At 35.5% G+C, this 14385-nt stretch overlaps 1 protein-coding gene across 2 annotated transcripts in view; it reads left to right on the forward strand.

The window, feature by feature from the left end:
• The window catches only part of GABRG2 (gamma-aminobutyric acid type A receptor subunit gamma2), a 71392-nt gene extending 68789 nt beyond the window's left edge, over positions 1 to 2603 (forward strand). For both annotated transcript variants that reach the window (XM_035338547.1, XM_035338548.1), the window contains one exon: positions 595 to 2603. In XM_035338547.1, the coding sequence (XP_035194438.1) occupies positions 595 to 870 (276 nt within the window). In that variant the 3' untranslated portion in view covers positions 871 to 2603. The remainder of the gene's footprint in view (positions 1 to 594) is intronic.
• Positions 2604 to 14385: the final 11782 nt, after the last annotated feature.

The following is a 14385-nucleotide window of genomic DNA, read 5'->3' on the forward strand; positions in this document are numbered from 1 at the left end:
CACTGAATCTTCTAGCTGGTGAACATCAGTAGATGGTGAACTGCATGTATTCAAACTGTTGGAGAGTCTTATCAAGATTCTACTAACCTTATTCAAAAGACCCACTTCTTGCCTTTTTTTTTTCCATATATATATCTGCCCATGTCTAAACATGAACCAGCCCTATATTAAAAATAATCCTGCATTTCCAATTGATTATTTCAGTACTGTCCACAAGCAACACCCAAATTGCCTTCATATATCAAGCAGCTATGTAAAGTCTAAAACAAAATCAATTCAAAATACCATCAATTACATTCCTGAATGTTTACTTCAACCTCTATCGTGTACTTCAGCATTAAAGCTAATCGTCCACAACTGTTAACTTGATATTGATTTGTGCTGCTTTCCTGTAAAATTAACGTGTATGACGCAACTGATTTTAACAAGTTCAAGGTAATATTACCATAAGAACTTCTTAGCAATTTGCCATGTACCCCACGCAGAACCATCATTCACGTGTTGCCCATTAGTCTGTCTCCCTGTTGGTCTGGTGATAATAACAGAGTGTCTCCCTCCTGCCATCTTTTTCTTTTTTTTGCCACTCCACCTTAGGCACCTACAATTGACATCCGACCTCGATCAGCTACTATTCAAATGAACAATGCTACACACCTCCAAGAAAGGGATGAAGAATATGGGTATGAGTGTCTCGATGGCAAGGACTGTGCTAGTTTTTTTTGCTGCTTTGAGGATTGTCGAACAGGAGCATGGAGGCATGGAAGAATACATATCCGCATTGCCAAAATGGACTCCTATGCCCGCATCTTCTTCCCAACTGCCTTCTGTTTGTTTAACCTGGTGTATTGGGTATCATATCTTTACCTTTAAATGCAAAAGGAAATCAGTGATATGAGCCTTACTCACTGAATTTCTTAGAGAGATGGTTTCTTAAGTCCACTTGAAGTATTTATGACGCGCTTTATAGTGGTCTGAATTCTTTAGTGCCATAACCCAGTAAATATAAATCATATCATTTGTCCAAAAATTGCCATCAGGTTGTTGTGAATTAAATGTCTGTTCAACATGTTGAAATAATTTGAAATAAAAATCTTATAAATAGGTAATATACAGCTATACCTGATGGAATAGAGAAATAGAGCAGACAGGGCAAGTGGAGCATGGCAACATCACTTTATAGTTGGCACTTCCATTTCAAACAGAAGTGACAGAGAGAATTCCCAGGTAAAGTACTGTACAGTTTGTTAACATTGGCTATAATTATGCTATAGCTTTATTCTCTGTGGGCTTTTCTTTTTGGAAGAGTCATCTCTCACTTTGAATAGGTATTATTAAGCTAGGAAAGTAACTTCTACTCCCACCAAAATAAAAATAGACCTTTCCCTTTGCCATCCCTTTAAGAGCACATGTACAATGCTGTAAATATTTCAACACCTTGTAGTACATAAAGTCTAGTGCATGCATCTTCTGGGGGCCAAAATAAATGAAACAAAGGTACCATAAAGTATTGTCTTTTATTTTGTGTCTCTGGCTGTGCTATTGTAATTGAAATGTGGATTAAAAACATTTTTCCTTGAAAAATTTCCCCTTTCCTTCATGCATGGAAGATCCAAGCAGACAGCACTTTCATGTAAGACATTAGAGAAGCCTTAAGGATTCAAATAAATAACATGTAGACAAACCTGTATGGCCAATATAATAGCTCATAAAGCGTACTGTACACGTCTGCTGCAGTTGTAGCCTTCATTTTCCATTGATAATGTTGCTATATTTCAACTGAATTTCCAGTAATTATACATTGCAAGATCAGCTTCTAAATTTAATCCATGGGTTTCCATTGTTTTTTTCCCATGTTGAACTCTTTGAACTCTATTTTCCTCACACAAGGTTTTTTTTTCTTTCCTCTTTAATCCAGTCAGGAAATAGCTTTTACTGTAGATATTTTTACATAAGAACTTCAAGTTCATTTTGAAATATTAGGTTTTGTATTATGTATATGCATACAATTCTCTGCCCATTCATGTCATTGATCAGCAATAGTTGTTGCTAGTGATGCTTTTCACTCTGTGAGTACCTTTACTAAACAAACCCTAACACCATAGCTAGCACACAGTTTATAGAAAATATAAGCTAGCACATAGTTTATTGAAAATAAAAGGGAACAAAGAATGTCTTGGCTAATAAATCATATTTATGCAGTTTATGTGTATTTAAAAATTTAGCCCACCTGGCTGAATCTTGAAACCCACCTACCCACTGGTTTTCAGAACCTGTATGATGCTCAATTATGCAACCTTAAGCACATGTAAATATGACTGACTTCTTTTTTAATTATTGTCAAAGATGTAAAATGCCACCTCCAGAAATGTGGGTTTGCAGATTGAAATGGGAGATATTTAATTATCATTACAGAATTACTAATAGCTAAAATGGAGAAAAAATGAAGTTTTCCAATGTTTGTATAGTTTTGGAAATAAAAATGTATAAAAAAGGAATAACCTGAACATCAACTGCTCCTTGTCCAATATATTTGAAAACCTTTTAATAAAGGAATTGCACACACCTGTGGACTTTTTCCAATAAAACTGCTGCACTCAACTCCATATTTTTCTTGTAATTGGTTTGTTAAAATCATGCTTCAAGGACTAGACATCTTGAAGATGCTGGATTCATCAGTTTCCTAAATATAACTGATTATAATCCTCATAACCCTCTACACTGTCTCATTTTGTAGTCAACTGGTTCACTCATGTAACTTTCATGGTTGGAGACTAAATCTTTGAAAGCATTTTAAAGATTATCTTATTCTTAAAAAAATAATTTAAAAAAGAGTTGGAGTCATCCCGAGGAAAAAAAAGAGAACTTCTTCCTTCTCCACTTTGAGTGTCTCCATTCCCTGAATGAGTTTCAATCATCTTTCACATGGAAGTGCATTTCAGCTGCTGCCAGACAGTTCAATGAATAATTATTATTTTTTTTTCAGTGGTCATTGATGTAACAGCTTTCTGTTAGATCCTTCCATTTAATGAGAGTGGCTGATGTTAAATATGTAAGAATTCAATTTTTTCCTGTATCTTTTTCTTGTTACCAAATAGCTTTTATACAGATCACTATGAGTCTCAGCAAAATCAGACCTTTGACCTGAGGTCAAAGTGTATTTCAGTTAACATTTTTAGATATTTTTTTTTTTTTTTCTGTCAAGACCAGTGAACCTAAGGATTCAGTCACTCAAAATCCTTTACACTAGTTCAGCCAGAAGACTGTAGAAGGCCTGAGGGATGGCAGAATTGCATGCAATAATGAGGAACAAGAGGCCTCCTCCTTCCAGAAAGGAAGGAATTGAGTTAAAAATTACAGAAAATATGCCACCCCTGTAGTTAATAATTTGAGTGACCATTTCTCATCATCTATCACTAGCCAAAGTAGAGCACATAAGCCCTTCCTCATTCATGACCCAACACATTGGCTTCTACCACTTTGATTTACGTGATTTGTAATTTCCTCTTGGGGCAGATACATGAGACTAAAAAAGACATTTCATGGAGAAACATGTAATTACCAGTAAGGACGTGACACCAAAGCACAGTGATGTCTGAGCAAAAAGTTTTGTGTTGTTATGAACAGAGACTGCATTAGCTATTCAGCACAGATCCAAAAGATGACCCTTGTATTGTAAAGTTAGACTGCCATCAAAGCAAGTAAACAGCAAGCAAAATACCATTTGGGTATGATAAGGGTTATTATTCAGGATAAAACTGCTCAGAAACTGAACTATAAAGACATTCACACATATTTATATTTATATATACATATATATATACTCATATATTATACACATTAACCCATTCCAGCTGCATTCTAGGGAAGAAAGTCCTCACTCAGCAGAATTGTTAAAATGTGTTCATCACACTGCAGACTGCTACTACAGCTCTGGGGTATGTCTGTGGATATTCAGACGGTTGTTAAGAGTTTTGTTAAGCATACATTAATGACAAAATTATTTGTGTTCCAAGAGTATGTAGATGTCCCGACCAAGACAGGGCATTGATATCCTAGTGATTATGTCATATATGGCAGAATGGCATATCACATCAACAGAAAACACCCTCAAAGCTTTTATAAATCTTCCAAAATGTATAGCCCTAAGTTTCTACATAAAAAGCTGATATTCAGAGAGAACATAACTCAGCAACTGTTCTCCTGTCATCAAAATGTGGCAACCACAAATGACAGAAGATATTTTAACTAGTCAGTATCAAAGAATTTTAGCCTCTCTGCAGTACAAAGTGCTAAAGCCTCCTGAATGTGCTGTTCCCAGCACATGATATACAAACACATACACAAAGTGATTTTGTTTCCTTTTTCAATCCACTCACCTGCCCCATATATGAGTATTTTATTTCTACCATGTTTTCCACAGCCACATAGATCTATGTAACATGAATGAACTGGTCAAATATTCTATGTGTAACAGTTACAATAACACATCTATAGCAGCAAATTTTTGCATGCACTGAAGGTATGAATATTTGGACTTCCTTCGCACTATGCCCCAAAGCCCTTCAGTCTAAAAACATAGAAAAAGGAAAAAAGAAAGAAAGGAAAAAAGAAAGAATAGTTACAAAAAACTCCAGCAAATGAATAACATGAGTAATAGAACAAGAAAACTTTGTTAACTGCACAGATTTTAGTAGCTGGCATCACTGTACATGGAACCAGTAGAAGAATGGGGAAAAACAGAAGAACTGTTTTACCACAAAAGTTGGGTTTTCTGGGATTATGAAGAAGAGCTGTAAACTGGGATTTGAAGGAGGATAAACAAATAATTCCAGGTTTGCTGAAGTGTTTCTCATGCAACAGAGGAAAGGCAGGACCAAGTAATGCAGACATTGTGGGAGAAGATAGTAGTTGAGGAATGAAATTAAGGCATGATATGACAAAAAAGCTGAGGTCAATATTGAGCTAATGTGCCCTATCAGGCCTGCAGCTGAGCAACAGAAAGAATTTACTGAATTAGGTACACTAAGGGACTAAAGAGGCAGCTCAAAGCAACAAGCCAAGAAGAGAAGGTAGGAGGCAATACAATCCACAGAAGGACAGAGCGATTGTGAGGGCCAGAACAATGAAGGCTGCAGTTCTCTGAACCAACTAGAGCATGTTTAGGGGTCAGGCTTCATCTACGTGGATAAAGAACCAGCATTTGGTGATACTATGAGAGAAGGTTAATGTTTTTTAGAGATGAATAGGGATGTCCAAGATAAGAACTGGGTGAAGAGTGAAGCCTGTTCATAGGTTTCTGCAGCTGGAAGAAAAAAGTCTGTTATAAACTAAGGAATACATGGGAGAAAATTTAAAATAAGGGAGCCATCTAGATGAAACTTAATTAAAGCCCAGGGGAAAAAGTGGCATTTTAAAATGCAAGCATTGTCTTTCATTAAAAAATTACAATTGCTTTGTAAAGAGAACTCAAATCTTATGGAAAACTTCACAGGTAAATCAGCTGATTATACCCATGAGTGATATATTGTTCCATTTATAAAGATTAAAAGCCAATATGCCTTTCTTCCTTATTTAGAAGATTTGGACTTGCTACTTCCACATTAGCATAGTTTTCTTTTAAATTCAAGATTTACAATGGAAAAGATATCTGTTGCATATGTAAAAGAAAGTTCTTGACCTTTAAAAGATGTTGAATAACAGACATGAACTAAAAGCTTTGCTTACACCCCAGCAAACCCCTTGAATAATTCATTTCAGAATGTTGAATTAGTTCAGAAAAAATAGATATTAAAAAAGGTTGCTTTTCTCATAGGAAAAATAAAAAGCACAGTATGATAAGACTGGATAAGATTTTCTCATTTCAACTTACATAAAATTCATATCCTTTATCAAAATGAGAAAAGGGGAAATAAGAAATGAAGAAGCATTAATATATCTTTAATTCAACCAGTATGAAAAACATTAGAAATATTGATCTTCCCAGACACATGCTTTGCGATACTAGCATATTGAAATCTCTGATGAGATAGAAGTTTTCCTGACATCACTATTTTTCTTTAGAATTTTCTGATGTGCTATAAGCCTAGCTACATATTTAATCATGTTTCTTTGAGAAGCTTCACCTTAATTTACCCACAACACACACATACAACAACTTCTCATTTCATTCCTAAAGTCAAATCTCACTTTGGCAGCATGTTAGGAAGCCCTGATGTAAGTACGACAAGAATCTCAGAAGCAGAAAAACATATGAATCTGAATAAAAATGAGATTATAGAAAGGGAAATGCTATATGGAATTGCTGAAATTGTTGTTCTAGTCTTTACCTCCTAGTTTGAAGGGAAACACTGAATTGAATTTTTAGAATCTATGAATGTGCATTGTCTTTTCAACACAATCACACATATTTAGCAAAAGCATGAGAATTTTGCAGTTTTTTTTTTCTTTAACCCAACAGTCTTCAGCTAGGCTGCATTTCCTTTAGCATGTCTGTTTGACTTTTCAGTTTATAACACAAGCTACAATTTTTATGGATATCATATAAAATATTAACTGGAAAGATGTCTCTATGTGCTTAGTACCCTGGTGAACACCCTTCTTTGCACAGCCTGCAAACCTGGTGACACGTAGTTGTAGCCTAAGTCTCCCCACAGCTGTACCCTTCCCGTATACCAGCAGTCCTGCTGATGTCAAGTACACAATGGTGCCTTCTACAGCTGCTCTAGCTCCTTGAATATTTCTGTCAAACAAAGACAATGGTCATGCAGCCACAACTGTCATGAACTCTTTCAAAACCTGAGTAACACTTCAGGAGTGTTTTTTGACTGCCTTCCCTGGATCCAATAGCTTTGGTGGCTTCTCAGGAGTCTTCAGCAACTCTTTTGGAATGACATACACTTGCTGAGCATAATCTGCATGGCTCTCAGGGGACTCTCAATGTCAAGAAATCACAGATACATACTGCTTAAGTGTGAGCTCCCCTTGATAGAAGACCTTGACAACTGAGAGAAGCTAGTTCACTAAATCTTGATTTTATGATGTCTGAATTGACAAAACATTAGTTGTTCAGCTTAAACACTTGGGATATGGAAGAAATAGTAGCATTAGAGAATAAAAACACTCAACAGAATGACAGAGCAAAAGCACCTTAAGAATGGCGTGAGCTATTAAAGTGTTTCTCCCCCATTATTTCTACAGATTATTTTATGAAAATACTACAGCAAAAAAAAATTGTCTGTATTAAAAAAATAAAAAAATAAATACACAGAATATCAATTATGGCTCTAGTTTTCATTTGTCAGAATAATTTACTTTCAAATTTGCTGTACTGATATCCTAAGAAAAAAATTGTTATGAAGTTGAGTGAGCATTAGTGGGCATGACTGTCCTCTAGGTCCCATAGAACATTTGGATAGACAGTTAACAGACAGCTTCCCTGTGAGAATGGTACATTGCAAAATGCATTAGCTCTAATTACAAATCCATCCAAAATCTCTAGAGTAGAAAGTAAAAATGTGTGAAAGAAACAACCTTGCAAACTCCTAATATGCAATAAGAGACTTGCTTCAGACTACTCTGTATAATCTGCCATAGTTAATCAGAACTTCCACTATTTGAAGAGTCATCTTGTTTGAGTACATTAGTCTGTTTTTTATTAAAGTAACATTTTAGGGATTTCTGTCCTTTAGAGCATTCACTTTCAAGAAAAGGTAGAGTAGTTCCTCCTTCCAGCTCTGGCTGACATCATACCCTACCGTTTGCGTGCAATGAAACAAATCCAAGCCCCAAACAACAAAGTAGAACTGAATAGAACTCCCAGTTTAGGAGACTGCTTTAATCAAAAACACCTTTCTTCCAAAATATTTCACAGAGCCTTCTTCCCTGCCCATGAAGGAATTCAGATTTCAGAAAAAATGCTTCTCATTAAATGTCCTGCAGCTTTCTGTAAGCACAAGTAATCTTCTCTGTAACTGCTCTAAAAGAGCTCTTTTGAATTAAACAAAAATACAGGATGCCCACCCAGCAATAATTAAGAGGATAGGTCTGCTCCAGATCTCTGGAATTTGAGAATCAGTTAAATCAGTTAATCAGTTGTGTGTCTGTGATCCTGTCCTTTATATGGAATGTAAGGACATAACGCTGACCTTTCTGAGAAGTCCAAAAGTTCATCCCAAGCCTGAAATAAGATATTTTATGGTAAGATTTCCTAGGGGATGAGCTGGAAAAAAGTTAATTGTGCAAGCATATAATTTACCCTCTAAAGTTTGTTTTTCCTATCTGTACAAGCAGAAGCAACAATAACGCTTCTGTAGAGATGATCAATTAATGCAGACACATGGGTATTGATTATGTAAATGGGTGGAAGTTCTCAACCCACGTACATTTGAGATAATTGCAAAAACTCTTCTGAGAATTTTGCCAAATAAACACTAAGTATTATGTTATTGCCCCTTCCATCTTCCCTCTCTCACTGCCTGGCCCCTTGGCACAGGAAGTGTTAGCTCTCTGTAGACTTGAACTCATGGAGGATTTCTCCTTTCATATGTGGTGTGAAGGGAGAGTACAGTGCAAGAAGATTCTCCTTTTCACTAACGGCCCTTATTTCACCCTATTTTTATATAAGAAAAAAAAAAAAAAAGAGAGAACTGAGAAGTGGTATTTGGGCAAACCTCTAAATTTTCTAAATTTGCAAAACAAAAAAAAAGAACAAATAAAATAAAATAAAACTAACTCTTTAACATTTCTAGGTAAGGAAAGAAAATGCATTGGAAGCCTAATTCCTATTATTTGTCCTCATTAAAATTTCAGAAGATTAAGAAGTTAGTAATTTAGGAAAGGAATCTCAGCACACTAAGAGCATTTTGACCAATCCTATGAGAAGTACACTAGTTCCTAAACCAGTTTGAGTACTGGTACAATTAAATAATCGTATCCTGCCTAAATAACTTTTCACAGTTCCAGTGTGGATTGACATTATGATACTACCTAGAACATGAGTACAATGAACATTTTTAAACAGACAGGGTGAGTACCAGTTTTCAATTTTAGCAACAAAAGTCTTATTAATTTCTTTAACTCTGTTTAATTCATAGGTAACAGGCAAAATATCAATCAAAATGCTAATCAAAAATCATGGAAATTATAGTAGAAGAACGCATTTTATTCTTAACAGTCTCCAGAACTAGTCTTTAAAGATGGTCAATAATTACTATTTACTATTACTATTACTTTGGAGGAATAATATGCTTTTAAAAATTGTTACTGTTAAGAAAAAAAAATGAAAATAATTACATAGGAAATGAAAATAAAAAGAAAGCAAAGGAGGCACATCTCTGAAAATACAGCAAAATAATGCAAACCACAAATTTAAGAACTCATTACTAATTAGCTACTTTTTTTTTTTTTGCAAGACTTAGCACCCTTCAAAGTTTACATTCTTCTTTTCTCTTAATTTGAAATACATCACTATTCAAAAATCTGAAACATTGGAGTGTTGCCCAACACTTAAAAGAATCAAAAAATATATCCCCAACCTGAAAGTTAGCACCTGTGTTTTGCTCTATCTATAATTTAGTTTTATCTTACTCAGAAACAATTATCAATCCTCCTTCTGAAGCTTCCCATATATATATATATGAATGAAATGAAAGCTCATTTTATCTGTTAATTAAAGTATGTTTATAGAATTAAAGTTTATGCAAAAAAGTTAAAACACAAAAACAAAACAACAACAACAAAAAAACACCAGGTAACTCAGAACATTTTGAAACATAGATAGCACTTAGTCATCCATCTGGACTTCAGAATCCATTTTTCACATTTCCTCCTGAACTTTTATAGAGAAAACACTGAAGCTGTCAAACTCAGAGGGGCGGACTGCTTTGCATGGTTACTACTCTACACTGCTACGCTAAGTAGAGATCTGTGTAACAGACCTACTACCTCTTCCTAGCTGCTTCCATGAATAGCAGGATGGCTCTAACACATTTTGGCTTCTGGAGATCTCAACAGAAGCTTTTGGGCAGGTGTGTAGAAAAGTATACATGTGCTTATAGCAACTAATTTTTATGAAAAAAAAAATCTCTACAAAACATAAAAGTATAGGTTATTCATTATCAAGGTAACATTAACACAGTAAGAATATTTACTTCTTGTATATTGGAAAACAGAAAAATGTTCTTTAATAAAGTACCTAGTAACTTTTTGTAATTATCTCTATATCCTACATGCCCATCTTGGGAGTACCGGAGAAATCCCCACTAAGGTCTAGCACACAAGCACGAAATTGCAAGAGAATATTGCAAGAGAATATTGTAAACAGTGTTAGCAAAAATGGACACGAACTATGGGAACATCTTTTGTGATTTGACTTGCTGCATTTTGTCAAGGATCTTATTGACTACCCCCTAATTCATGATGGTATGCAGTTGGAAGTAGAGCTTAGCATAAAAGTGACAGGCAAGAGACAGTTACAAGGGTTTTTATAAACTAATAAGTATTTTTCCCTCTTCACAGATTGTTGGACAGGTACATGCAGAATTTAGACAATTATCAGTTCAGTGCTACAATATTCTCTTTGCCATACTTCCTTATATAAAGTTAAATAATAAGCTTTAAAAGGCAACAATATGTTTATTTTACCACTTAATATTAAAAATCCCATTTGGGTATACGACCTTATTAAGATACCTTCAGTTTTATTGTACTAAAAATTTTGCAGCAAATATTGAAATCAAGAAATTAATACATTTTATGAGATCTTAAACATTATCTAAATATTCTTTGTGAGATATCATGCTGCCTGGTTATGTTCTGAGAGCAGGTGAAGCATTTCTTTGCATTTTCAAACTGTCTAGCAATCTGCCTAAACACCATTAAGGAGAGAAACATATAAAATGCCACTGTAGACAGAAGCAGCCTTAATTCTGTCTTTTATTTTTTACTTATTTTAATTTTTTTTTCAGATTAGGGGGTAATTTATAAATGCAGACTACACTATTCCTTCTCTTTTCAATCTAAAAGGAGATTTTCTGTTTCAAGAAACAATAGCTAAGACCTGAACCCTCCTTCAAGCAATCACACTCAGCTGGCAATACAAATTGTGCCTTGCTTTACCTCGTACAGGCTTTCTTCAGAGAAATTCCTTTTGCTACTCCACAAACCAGAGATGCAATACTTTACAGCTGATCTGCAAGTTTTTATTCATCCCCTGGGCTGGCTCATTTTAAGACTGAGATGCCGATTTGGAGTCAATGATGAACAGAAAATGTATTTCTGAAAGCTATTTTTCACAGGAGAAGAAAGAAGTGAAAGGGAGTCCACCTGACAATAGGAGAATGATTTAGTTCCTACACCTTCTAGGACAGAATAACAAAAGAATCAAGAAGACAGCAATTGCAGCACTTTTGGACAACTGTGCAGAGCTTTCCTACTGTATAGGCTTCATGATCTGCAAGTAAAAAGCAGGTATATTCGTTCACCCCACCAAGCAATTCTCCCTATCAAGATGATGTCTGGTGGTACTACTCATGGGGCCAGTGGTAAATGCAATGGCCATTTGTTCAAGCCTCTTTTTAATCCTTTTCTCCATTTACTTGGTGGATTCCTTTCCTCCTGAGCCTATTTTGCAGAGTCTGGGTGAAGCAAAAAGTCATCTTGAGACACAGCCCTCCTTTCCTACAGTTATTAAAACTGTCAGCAGGTAATATCAGAAGGCTTTCAAGGAACCATTTAAGATTGCTTAATGTGACCATAATAATAATAATAATAATAATAATAAAAAGATAAACTTCCTAGTTCCATCAGTTGGAGAAAAAAAAAAAAAAAGTTTTCTTTGTAGAACCATCACAAATTCAATCTTTTACTAGCACAGAAATCTCCACTGATACTATGAATCTAAAAGTCTGAACACCATAAGAGTGCTTGCATTGTTTCCCGGTGCACATTTTTTTGCTATTTGTATACTTCCAACATATAAATAACAAACAAACAAAAAAATGAAAAATGTTAAAATTAAACAAGGTGTGTTACTCCTAACTGAACAGGAACATGGTTTCATTGCAAGTTTAACAACATAAAATTCAAAAATTCAGATAAGATATAAAACAACAGCAACTAAATGTGAACAGCATCAAAATAAGTTGTCTTTATGTAAGATAACATGAGTGAAAAATAATAGCTTCCAATGAGTGTTTTACAGGGTTGACCTGCATTTCAAATGTTGCTGACATTGGACTGGAAATACCCAGTGCTGTCTGTGCAGCACCAAAGAGATGAATATTCATTTATGCCTACAGATGAGAGATAGCAACACACGCAAATATAAGCATACCCTCATCCTTCTCACGTCACTGAAACTTGCTTAACATTTTCTTTGTGCTGTGCAGATTTCATATTACTAATAGAAATATTTGGCACATTTAATTCATCTCAAAAAACTCTGTGTTTTCGAACTTTAGCCACAGTTCAGGTGAGAATACAGAAACATACACTACGATCTCAGCCACACATCCCAAAGAGAGTAGGCACAGGCACAACTGCCTCCCTGGCTGGAGTTATTGTGCAACACTTATCAGGCCTAAATTTCAGATTATAGCAAAGGTAACTGTCCCAGTACAACAGAGCATTTTTTTAGATTACAACGTCTAAAACGACTGAGGAATGCTATCATCCGCATATTACAGAGGAGAAGAGAAAAAAACACAGGCAAGGTGAAGTCTAAACTGACACACATGCAAAACTTATACCAAAAGATGTAAACTGAACTAGAATCCTTTGAAACTCAGTCTATGCCTTAATCACAAATCTGTCCTTTCTTTGCCACAAAATGAAAAATCTCTCCACCTGCCTGTCACCCAGTGACAGCATTATAAGATGAAAGATGAAAGGTTTTACAGAGGTTTTTAAACTGCAGGTCTTACAGATTGCTCATTTCTCTCTCATAAAGATTTTATATTTGTTCTCACTTTGTATTTTAGTTTTCCTAATCTAAAATGAAAGTCATTGAGTATGAAATGTATGTTTTGCTCTTTGTGCACAGAAAACACAGCAAAGAAACTGTCAGTGAAGATCAAACTGAAAATAAACTGCTTAGAGAGAGCAAATAGAAGGTGTGAAAAGGGTTCTTGCATAAGTAGAAATAAAAAAGAGCATGCATCCAAGCAAGTAAACTAGTCTATTGTTCAAACACAAGTTTGCAGTTTAATTTAAAATGTGAAAAATCTTGTTATCTTTTACAGAGGAATATTTAATATTTTCTGCATATTCTCCCGAATAAACAAGCAGTATTTAATACATACTGCAGCCTTTGTGATTTCCCCTGGGACTGCTCATGGGGTGAAAACAGACAGACAGTGAGCCAGTCCTAAAAATATTCACAATTATATCAATTAGGCAGTGCAAGCTCATTTCCCTTTTTCTTGGTACATTAAAGTCACACAGAGCTTTAATAAAGCTCATGGGAGGGGGAAGAAGGGTAAATAAAACTTTATGAACCTATTTGTGCTAGAATACCAACATCTGAACCAGCAAATCTGTAGAGAAAACATTTTAAATGCAATGCAACACAGAGCCTTTACCTCAGCTGAACTATGTGGAGCTCCCACACAGGTTGGACCGTAACAGCAGACTGTCACAATGGCTGAAACCCCGCAAGTCTGTACTCCTACCACAAGTTATCCTCTTAACAGCCCTGCTCAGGGTGCATGCCAACCCCACATCTACCACTGAGCCCATGACTCAGAATGGAGTCATTAAGTCTCACTTATAGTAAACAGATCACATTTTGTCTTGTATTCACCAGCCCAAATTCCTGATCTGTTTTCTACTTAAAATCATCTTGAAGCTTGGAAGATGCAGCAGAACATTCTCTGTCGTGTAGTGCAGCTACACAGCATAAACAGTTGTCTCAAGCCAACATTTTCTATTTCTCTATACTGATTTTAATAGTTTGTTTTCCAAGTTTTAGGCAATGCTGGTTCTTTCTCCACTTCACAGTACGGGTGCAAAAAACACAGGTGTGTTGCAAGGTGGCATGATCTTCTGCTTTGGTCCTTTCAGATCCTATGGCTCTCTTTTCTCAACCACAGCCATCTCCTAATAGTGGATGGAACATTCCCTCCTGTTCCTTCTTTTGGGTTTTAGAAAGATGTTACACTGTGGCAGTTATCTATTTGGGGTGACAACCTCCAGCAACTGGGGGAACCTAACAACACCCACTACTATTTCAGCCACTGTTTCCTCTTGCAGAAATATGAACCAGCATTTTGAACCCATTTTGACACTGTATTTTTTTTTTTCGTATTTTTCTTCTTATACTTCTGCTGTTCCCTGAAGCTTTGATATCCATTTATAACACTGCAGATGTTTGTTTTCAGTTTTCTGTTG

The sequence above is a fragment of the Oxyura jamaicensis genome, chromosome 13 (genome assembly GCF_011077185.1).
Source record: "Oxyura jamaicensis isolate SHBP4307 breed ruddy duck chromosome 13, BPBGC_Ojam_1.0, whole genome shotgun sequence".
Lineage (NCBI taxonomy): Eukaryota > Metazoa > Chordata > Aves > Anseriformes > Anatidae > Oxyura > Oxyura jamaicensis.